Below are 12,022 nucleotides of genomic sequence, written 5' to 3'. Positions count from 1 at the left end.
ATCTTTAGGACATGTTATTGTAGGGAGACCATGAACCATATTAGTGGAGCTAAGCTTGTGTAAAATTTTAAAATTCAGATGACCATACCTTAAGTGCCATATCCAACTTTCTTCATTGGTCTTAATTGTAGTAAGGCATTGAGAATTTGCAGCTTTGATGTTTACTTGGAAGGTTCTGTTTTTTGTTAGCTTGCTCCTCAGAATGATTCTCTTCTTGGTATCCAACACCTCTACTTGACCATTGCCCATTATTGCTGTAAATCCCTTTTGTACTAGTTGTCCAATGCTGAGTAAATTGTACTTCATTCCAGGGACAAATAGCACATCAAAGATAAGGGCTTTTGATCCATTGTTCCTTATGATAACTACATCACCTGCTCCTTCTACTTTCAAGGTGCTATCATCTGCAAATTTAACTTTACTCTCTCTGCTTGAGTCAAAGTTTGTGAGCCATTCTTTATGACTTGTCATGTGGTTAGAACACCCTGAGTCAAGATACCATGACTCAAGGTGAGTATCTTCTGCTGGATCTGTAACCATTAGGGTCAATGGTTCTACTTCATGATCTTCATGAGTTGTGAATGCCTCTTTGTCAACAAAGTTCCTCTGTTTGCCTTTTTCAGCAGTGCACTCATAGGAGTAGTGTCCTGTGTTGTGGCAATTGTAGCACTCTACATTCCTCTTATCAAACTTCTTTTGTTTGTTGAATTTTCTTTGTCCTACCTTCCTTTCTGAAGTATCTGGCCAATCATTCTCTGGTCTGCTCTTCTTTCCCTTCCATTTCTTGTTTTTCTCCTTGTAGTGAATTGCCTTCAAAGCTTGTTCACTGTTTTTTATTGGATTTCTGTCCATGAGCCTCATTTCATGTGCTTCTAGTGAGCTTTGAAGCACCTCAATCCTCATCATTGAAACATCTTTTGATTCCTCAATTGCTACTACAATGTAGTCAAATTTTTGAGGCAATGATCTCATGATTTTCTCTATGATCATGAGATCTGTGACTGTTTCTCCACATCCTTTCATCTGATTAGTGATTGTAATCACTTTTGTGAAGTAGTCTCCAACCTTGTCATTCTCCTCCACTTGTATTAGCTCATATTGCCTTCTTAGTGTTTGTAGCTTCACCTTCTTTATCTTGTCTCCACCAGAGTGGCTTCGAGTCAAGATATCCCAAGCATCTTTGGCTGTTATGGCATTCTGAATCTTCTCAAAATGTGTGTCATCAACACATTGATGCAATAGAAACAATGCCTTGTTATCCTTCTTCTTTGCTTCTTTGAACATATTTCTTTGAATCTCTGTAGCTTCAGGGCCTGGTACAACAAGTTCATTCTCAACAGCTTCATTCACTTCTTGAAAGTTGAACAACACCTTCATTTGTGTGTTCCAACGATCCCAATTCTTGTCTGTAAGAACAGGTAAGCTCATTGATGGAAGATTGTTGTTATTCCCAACCATGTGCTGCAGATCAAGCTTCTTTCCTCTTCTGCACCCCTTTCACACCAAGATCAACAACCTTGATTTCTTCAGAATTGATTCACCCGCAGTGAATTCTTCAGGTTGCAAAGCAGAATGAGAATGTTTCAATGAAGATAGAAGATTTCCAGGATAGTTACGTGCTCTGATACCAAATGTTAGAAATTAAAGAAAGAATAGAAGGTTGTGAAGAGAAGAGAGTAAGAGAGAAAGGATATCAATGAATATACATCTTATTGCTCAAGGAGAAGAGTGCATGCCATTTATAGTAGGCAATCAAACCAACTAACAAAACAGAATTTCAAAAACATACCAAAACTGGAAAGTGTTAGTTAAACACAAACTAACTCTTAACCAATACAACTCAATCTATTAACTACTTAATCATAACTTGGATTACAACTTATTTCCATCAAGATCAAGTTAGTGGGTAATGAGTTTTTGCTATAAATCTATCATATTAATACTCATAATGTATTTATTTGATTTGCTAGATCAACATGAAACATTAAAGTCACGCACCCAAAAAGAATTAGTTCCTTAACCAAAATACTGAGAAAATATCATTGATAATACTAAAAAATATAAAAACTTGGGAAAATAGGCTGATGGAGATATGGAATGTATCCAGGAGTAGTGAATACATGAACGGAAGTAAAATCTTACCTTAATGACAAACAATTACCTAATGAAAAATAATAAATTAATTTCTAATAAATAAAATAGGCTGATGGAGATATGGAATGTATCCAGGAGTAGTGAATACATGAACGGAAGTAAAATCTTACCTTAATGACAAACAATTACCTAATGAAAAATAATAAATTAATTTCTAATAAATAAAGTAATATTTATCAGTGTTGTTAAACTCATTTCATACCCATCGGTTCAACTAGTAAACCGCTGAACTAGTCCTAATATCGGTACTTTAAAATAATTATTCCAATCATGTAATCATACCGGTCAAAACTAGCTAAAACTGATCAAAATTGGTCATACCGGTCAGTTTTCAATTGAAACGTACGGGTCATACCGGCCGGTTTTTATTTAAAGTTCATTTTTTAATTAAAATAAAAAATATTGGGTTTTTATTAATTTTTAAACATTAACGTTAATATATTATATATGTATATCTAATTTCGTCGGTATGCAATTTAATTAGTGAACCACCGATTAAACCACTATATCAATACTCTAACCTGTTTGATGACCAATATGGTATTAGCAACACTGATATTTGTTACTAAGTTAATTGTTTCTTATTGATAGTAAAATAAAATAATATAAAATAATGATTATATATATATAGAAGATTTTGATGTTAAAAGCAATATTGTGAAACATAAGTCAAACATTAAACCGAAAGATGTCTTATATTAGATTTAGTCAGTTTAAAAGCTTAAATTGTCCGGTCACATTCGGAACGAAGTAAAGTAAAACATTAGAACAATATTCCGTTTTTTAAAAAAAAAATATGTGAACTGTTCGGTCTACTTCCACTTGTTGCAGTTTAAACACATTTAATACTAGTGGACTATCCCTAGTTCAAAATGGTTTAACCCCTTATTTAATTAAGATTATAAACTAAAGTTATTTTCAACAATCCCATCCGATTCAATTTTATAATATTGTTTAAAAGTTAACTTTATTGAAATGAAATGTAAACCACGCTATACTGACTCTCATCTAAAACAATTATTATAATAATCTGAATAACTAACTTTTAACAGACTATTTAACCCAGTTAATTTAATTGTCTAGAACAGGTCATTATTGGTTCAAAAAATAGTAATAGATTTTTATATTAATTGTCTAAAATAGGTGCTTATTAAAGATATATTAAAAATACAATATTTTAATGGACTTTATATATTCTTAGCTAGTACTTTTATCTTTTCCCTTATTTCTAATGTCTGTTCCACTATTATATTAAAAATATAATACTTTAATGGATTTTTTATGGTAATAAAAATATATTTTCTTTTTCGAGAATATTTTTTACATAATTTACTATTACTTAACCTTTAATTGGTATAATATTTTCATGTTAATTTATTTTATTAATTATATTGGAAATGGTTATCTGTTTCTTAATAAAAAAAAGGTATGCCATAAGTTTTATTTATAAATTTAACTAGCCAACTAATATTTTTTTTGTTTGGAATTATTAATCATATACATAAAAACGGTAAAACAAGGTCGTTCGATCTATTTTTTTTGTACCCTCAAAATGGTCGTAAATCAAAAGTAAACGTATGTCTCTATTTATTACTTTTGGACAAACTTTCTACCATTCATATTTTAAAATGGAATAAGAGGTTGCCCACACCTATATATATACAATAAAAAAAGTCATAAAATAAAGAAAGTAAACAATCAAATTGAAAAGAAAAACAAAAAAAAACATAATATGCTATATGAAGTTAAACACGTCGCAATTGTTTAAGGTATTAGATCATATTGTATTACAATTTTTGAACTTTAGTTTTTTTTACACATTAAGCCTAAGGACCATCCACGTCACAAGCTTGACAAGCAAAGAGGCCGGACAAAATAGACAAAAGCACTAAAATTGTATATCATCCTCACCAAAAATTATGGGTCATACAGCCATATTTGTTTTGTCATCACTATGTGAGGTGATCAACACATATTTATATGTATCTTGAGTCTATTAACACTTCAAATTACTTATCTACACTTTTTACTAATCATAGAGAATTTTCTATCTACTTTTAAATTCTAAATAACTTTTTTAGTGTAAAAAACATGTCCCCTAATTATTTTAATCATCCCAATTAGAAACACTACATGGGTGTTGATAGTTGTTGCACTACGTTTGATTCGAGAATTCATAGCGCTTAAATTAACTATTCAACAATGCTTGTCAATGTTACCTATGTGAACACAATAGAATGTTAGGTTAGAATTTACTGTGGTTTAAAGGCATCGTAGAATCAGCATTGTAGACTCTTAGTAATACAACAATGCTTCCTTGGAAAGACATTGACCATTGACAAGTTTTTATTTGTTTTTGTTTTATATAACAACACTTTCTTAATAAGAACATTTTCCTAACATTTTACTCCTCTTTTTTTAGTAAACCTGATGTTTCACAACATGTCTCTTTTATATTAAATGACATGGTAGCTTTAATGGGAATATTCATTTGAGAATATTAAAACATTTGCATAAAGGTCGCATTTAAATATTACAAGTATAAGCCGTTACAAGTTAAGGTCAAATTAATGCATCATATCATATAAGTCCTTAAGAAACCTATAATAGCAAGAATAATAGTTTGCAGTAGCTAAAATTATTATTCTTACTGTCAATACAAAAAAACAAACATGACTTTCCACCAAAAAAAAAATCTAGTAGCTGGTACTCCATCTTCTCCGATCTACACTTGAAAAACACAACACAAACAATTCGGATTAACATATCATCTAACATTGATTTATATCACTTTGGTTTTAGAATAAATAATAATTAATATACGAATGATGAATGATTTACTGATAATATAAAAAACACATAAACTGTTAATATATACACATTAAATATTGTACATATAAATGAAACATTCCAATTGAAATTTTGCTCCAAAGGAATGTGGGTGTGAATCGTGCTAAAATTGTGACTCCATAAGCAATTCCAAGAAGTGAAATGCAGATACCAAATGGAAAAAATTAAATCCACACAACCATGAATATAGAATAGTTGTGTCCTACAACCTATAGAAAACGCATCAATAATAATACATAGCGAAATCAACAATATCATGTTTGATAAAATAATCAAAAGTAATAACGTATGTTAGAGAAATTAAGGTTACATAGTTTTAGTTTAAAAATTGATTGTGAATTAATTTAAATCAAAATAATTATTTTAAATGATTGAAGGGCCATCAATGGTAGAAGAGACCGCATTAGTCGTGAACCAACATCTCACTTTAATAAAAGAAAAGGCAGTACTAATGACTATAACTATTTCTCGACTCGAAACAACAAATAAGATATGACACAAGTCACAACCTCATTATTTGAATGCCAAAATAATTTATTAATTAATTTTTTTTTTATTTTTTATTGAAAATTTATTTTAATTAACAGAAAATTAGAGTAGAAGAAATTGCATTGGTCGTGAAATGACTTCCCAAATTTGAGAGTTAACACGCACAACATTAATGACCATAATTGTTTATCTGTTAGAAGTAGATAGTAACATATGACATGAGTCATAACCTTGAGGGTGAAAATATGCTAGGTTAAACTTTGTCTTAAAGATGATGAACCTATATAGCTTATAGGAGTACTGGTCTCACCCATTTATATGTATAAAAAAATTCAAAATCTAGGTTTAACTTGTTTAAAAGTCACATCTAATTTGCTAGCCTATTTAAACGTCTTTTATACTATAAGGTCTTGAAAAAGGGCAACAAGCCTACATTTACATGAGCTAATATACTTACTTTTAACTAGGCTCATCTAACCCTAATTAAAAAAATATCTTTTAATAAAATTTTATAGTCAGGCTACATATATCATAACATTACTTAAAATAGAATAGTAGAAAAGGAATATTATTAGATAATAAAATTAAATAGGTAAGTCATTTAGGTGACCTAAAGTTTGGTCCATTAAACTAAATAGATACTTTAAAAAACTTGAGTCTAACATATTTATGAAAAAACATTACCAAACCCGTCTCTGATATGTAGGTAAATAGGTTAATGATATGTAGTTTAACATGTTTTCACCTTTATCTAACTTCATTATTAGATTCTTGGAGTAATTTATTAATAAAATAACTTTATAACATTTGATCATTATTTGTTTCTATTATTAGAACGAAATGTATTTTCTATTGTTATTTATTTTAAAAATATTTTTTATTATTTATTTTGCATTACTATTCAAATGATTTAATTTTAAAAAGGAATAAAATAATAAAACATATTAATTAAAAAGAACTAATTATGGAAATAATTATTTTTATTAATTATTTTTTAAAGTACAAAATTAATTGAAATGTATCCATCAATGACCAAATGTTTTATAACTTAAGATTTTCTTGGACATCTTAAAAATATATTTTAAACGATAAACATATTTTTTCATAAAATATTTATAAACGCATGGTAAAAATATTTTGTTTCACTTAAAAAATTATCACAATATTATTTTTGGTTAAAAAATTATTAATCACTTTATAAATCTCAAGAACTACCGTAATAATACCAATTAATGGATATGTATAATTATTTGACTCTATAAAATCATAAAATTTGTCAAAATTTTCTCTTTATTATATGTTATTATTTTGAAATTTTATAATTTTTATACGAAAAATGTAAAAAATGAGCCTAGAAAAATCGAGTGTTCACATTCACAGATCATGGAAAATAATGGATTATTCCCAACTATTTTTAATACTTTTAAATGCCTTCTCATCTAAAAGCATCTTCTTGGTTTTCTGGCCGGGTGTTTGTGTTATCATATGACAACACTTCAAAAGTGCACACAATCATAACATATGTTAGTTACATGTCCCTAAATATCAAACTAATCAAATTTTATAGAATAATATATAAATATTAATTTATATTATTATAATTTTTATTATAATTAAATAAGATTTTCTGATTAGATGATGATACCAAATATGAGAGGAATATGAACAGGTGGTCCCATCCATCCTGCATGTCCATCAACATCAAGTAATAGTTATAATATAATAGAAGCCATAAAAACATTGCAGCCATAATATGAGGTTGCATTTAACTTAGAAGTATATAAGTGCATTTAAGATCATATTTTGACCTAAAATACTTCTATGTTTTTGAGTTACCTATTTATATTATATTTGAGATTTCTTCTTTCACAATTGAATACCATCAAAACTATACCTAGAATTTTCATTAGATTGAAGATATTGTTGAAAGGGGTGATGAAAGTGAATTAATAAAGTCAAAATTGATAGTGAAATAGAAACCCTAACCTTGTTGATGAAATTTCGAGAGCAAATGGCAATTAAACTAGAACAAGTTAACCTAGGCCAAATCAATTTTTTTACATGATTTGCTACACACGGTGAGGATGAGGGTGATTTTGTCTTTAAGTTCAATAACAACAACACTTCTAGCTAGACGGAGAGTTATAGAATTATCTTATATTTTTTTGTTATTCAATAATAATGACAATATTTACTACACAAAACATTATTGAATGTGTAAAATCATAACATCAATAACACTCGTTAGAACATAGGGTTATAGAAATATTGTCCATTTATTATTATTTAGTAACAACAAATATGCTACATGGAGCATTGTTGAATGTGTGAAATCTTCACATTAACAAAACTTGTTACATTGGTCGAAATAAATTACCGCCTTTTTTATACTATTCAATAACAACAATAACACTTGCTACATCAGGTATTGTTGAATGTGTGAAATCATAATATTAATAACACTTATTATAATGAGCATTGAATTACAACTCATTTATTATTATTGTTATTATTTGCATTAATAACATTTGTTACAAAGAGCAATGTTGTGACTATAGCCTGAAGCGCCCCTCCAACAATTAACAACATTTATAAATATGATATCAAAATGTGTGTTGTTAAAACTCATTTCTGACATAGTATTGAGAGGCGTGTGCAAGATATGTTTCATTTCATCAATTCATCCATGCTTGAAGTTGATGTTGATATGTTCAAAATTTTAAAACTAGTCTTAGTATGATTTCGGAACAAAATCAAGTTATGGTTTGGTGACTCCAACTCCTATCAATGTCCTGCCTTCTCTTAAATTTTATGATTTTATTTACAAATTGATATATAATAAGATTTCTAGACTTAGAAATTTTTTTATAATATATATTACAAAGTTATTTGTTATAGATTATATATTTTAAAATATACTTTATTTTTAGTTTACAATGTTTCTTAATTATTTAACTATACATAATGTTCAAACATATTCGTTAGGTTAACATATAAATTGACTTTATTTTATCTCTAATCCATGGATTACAATAGGATGAATTGGATGAATTTGAATTTTGATTTTAATAAATGGACAGAAAATCATCCATCAATCTATATAAATTTATTAGATAATATTTTGAATTATCTGATTCATCCATATTCAAACTTTATGGATAAATTTCAATTCATCGACAAATCCAATTTAGTGGATAAATATCCAATTCATTTAATTTTTTTAATTATACTAAAATCACTTTTAAGAAAATAATCATTTTAAAAACCACTATTTGATTAAAATATATTTAAAATCGGTTAACATTTTTAAAAATGTGTTTTTTTTGTTTATTTTAAGAAACACTTTTAAAAAATTTATTTGTTGAAAATTTTAAAAATCAGTTTTTGGCAATGCATTACAAGCATGCATTGTTTAAAGTTCTAAGTGTAAAGTTTTTATAGAATATTCATATATGTTATATATTTATGAATATACTTTTAATATTAATTGCATCCACATATCCTACCATCGATCTAATTATCATTTGAGCAAGTTCTATTAAGAATATAGGTAAGTATGAAAATTACTTATTTTCATAAAAAAATCAAAGTAAGAATGAAAATCACAAACAAGAAAATGAGAGTTCAGATACTGTAAAAAGCATAGGAGTTGTGAATGTTTATTTTTTAGATAGATTGAATATTTACCTAAATAGATATATCTATGGATATTCATTTCATATAATGAAATTATATCTATTTAAATTCATTAACTTTAACTTATGGATTTGGAAAATTTTAATTTTCTTACATATGGATGGATTATGGATTATGAATATGAAAAAAATATTCATCCCATGGGTACTACAAAAATACCTGTAATGATTATCCACAAAACTAGTTTATGGATGAGAGCGAGTATTATCTTACTATTATTTTATATTAAAATTTTGTGATTAGAATATAATGATAAATTTAACATGCAATCTATTCATTTAATAATCATTTTATATACATCAAATATTACAATATATGTAAATACATACACAAACTTTAGATTTATGTATATATACAAACTTGTTGGGTAACTACGCATACTCGTTACTGTTAGGTTAAAAATTACCTTAATTCGTAAAAATATTCTAATACATTTTAAATCTAAATACTAGCGTTATACATTCATACTTAGCAATTTGATGAATTATTGCACTAATCCTAAGAATTAAGTTTTAATGACATTTTAGGACTTAATAAAAATAAGAGCAATGGTTGATGTCAATGTTAGGTATCAGTGGCTAAAATACACCTAGAAGGGGGGTTGAATAAGTGTAGCGGTCAGAGTATTCGCTTTTCGAAAACAACAAATAATGCTGAAATAACCCCAGATTAATCGATTAACAGAATACAAATAATCGATTAACGCAATCACTTTAATCGATTAAAACAGCTCAGAAATTACAAACAGATTCGGTTTCTTGCACGACAATTAACCGAGATTGAAACGAATATACAGAGCTTACAAAATATTAGAGTTACACCAGTATAGTATAGAAACAGAATATAGCAATTAACACAACTATACAAAGTAACCGATTAAAGCAATAAAGAGAGAAAGAGAGAAAAGATCATGCAACACGATTTTTATCCTGGTTCGTTTGCGTGTCCACTTGCAAACTACATCCAGGCCTCCCAACTGATCTGGGAGAATTTTCTTCACTATAATTGAAACAATGTTTTACAAGCAATTCTTCCAATTACAACACTTAGACATTCACTTGAAACTAAAGAACCTTATTCCTTGGTTTGACTCCCTTCCTACCGCCCAAGAAAACCTTTCTTGCGGTGTAGCCCCAGCCAAGAACCTATTCTTTCTATCAAGAACTCTAAGCTAATGAAGATACACCACAATCTCGTTGGTGGTAAGACATCTTGAGATTCCCAAAGTTACAACACTTTTCACAACAAAAACATAGAGTAATCTAAAGCAATTATGATGCTCAAAATAGACAATTAAGATCTTACTCTAAAACTCTAACACAAGTCTCATATAACATGACAATGTATTAGTTGAAAACAGATTTTACAGAATACAAAATCTTCACAAAAACATCAATGAATGCATGAAAATGTGAGGTGAAATGATGAGAAATTAAACAAGAAATGCCTCTCAATCCTAAAGCATAGAATTCTCTCTTTTCTAATCTCACAAATGCAATGTCATATAGATGCAACAATTAACACGAAATATGCTCTAACTCTCTAAAAAATGCAACATGCAAGCTATGGCTTCAGTTCTAAAAACGCAGTTTATAAAGAATCACTTCAGCAGCCCAATTAATCGATTAAGACCTTGGATAATCGATTAACGTGTTTCAAAATCGTAACTGATTTTGTTTTTCCAAGTTTTCAGTTTCAACAACTTTTCAAAAACTTATGTTAATCGATTAAAACATGCCTTAATCGATTAACAACATATTTCTAAGTGAATTTTCAATTTATAAAACTCAAATACGTTATGCACTTAATTTATACATGTTCAACACTAAGTTTATGCCAAGGATGCACAGATTACATGTATTTATATGATGCATGAACATATTATAAATGACATATCTCAAAACTAAAATGATTTAAAGTTTTATGCATATGAGACATGTATAGAGTTTACCTAAGCCTTAGACTCAACCTAAACTAATTATTAGTCTAAGTCTAATACCAATCTAGAGACTTAAGCACGTTGATTTGTTGATGATCTTCAAGCTCTTATAATCACAAGTTGTCCTCATCAAAACTAAACACATAGAGAGAGCTTTCCAAAGTGCTATCTTGACATGCGCACTTTCAATCTCCCCCTTTTTGACGAGGACAAAACACTACACCAATTGTTTGATGAGTTAGCTTGAAGATTGTATTGGCAATGATTGATATGATGCGCTAATATTTCGGAAGCAGTTATTACGATCAACCTGCACAATCAAACAACAACAAAACAACCTTTCTCCCCCTTTTGACATTATCAAAAAGATAACCCAGGTCAAAAGTAGACAGAGATATGTAGTTAAACATAAAACAAAGTTAATGAAAACACAACCAAGTAAGCTATTTTGACATAATTAAGCACAAAAATAATAACATAGACTAAAGAGTAAAAGTATTCCACAACCATTACAAACCATAATATGTCAAGCAGAGACAAAAAAAAAAAGAAAGGCACAAATAAGTCTTGAATTAGTGACAATAACTGAGTCCCTAAAGTGCAATAACGAAGAAATAAACCTAAGGGTAAGATGTCCTAGGTTAAAGTCTTCTAAACTATGGTTGAGGTGGAGGAGGCTCAATCTCATCATCAGGAATAACAATGTTCTGGTCACCCCTGATCAGCATAGATAACTTCTGAAATTCAGAACAAAGCCATGCATTCTGAGTTTCAGCAGTAGATCGAATAAAGGCATTCTGAGCTTCAACTGTTGATTGAATCAGATTTCTCAGCGACTGATATTGGTTGTCTGAATAGGCAGTTTGACGCTCTTCATATTGTTCCATACCTGCA

General features: G+C 28.7%; 1 protein-coding gene across 1 annotated transcript in view; it reads right to left on the bottom strand.

The window, feature by feature from the left end:
* Nucleotides 1–1,458, bottom strand: part of LOC109356254 — a 1,863-nt gene extending 405 nt beyond the window's left edge. Inside the window, exon 1 of the mRNA XM_019599582.1 lies at nucleotides 166–1,458. Within this exon, the coding sequence (XP_019455127.1) occupies nucleotides 166–1,458 (1,293 nt within the window). The remainder of the gene's footprint in view (nucleotides 1–165) is intronic.

This window comes from Lupinus angustifolius, chromosome LG09 (assembly GCF_001865875.1).
Source record: "Lupinus angustifolius cultivar Tanjil chromosome LG09, LupAngTanjil_v1.0, whole genome shotgun sequence".
NCBI classification, from domain to species: Eukaryota; Viridiplantae; Streptophyta; class Magnoliopsida; order Fabales; family Fabaceae; genus Lupinus; species Lupinus angustifolius.
This window is presented reverse-complemented; position numbering and strand designations above follow the sequence as displayed.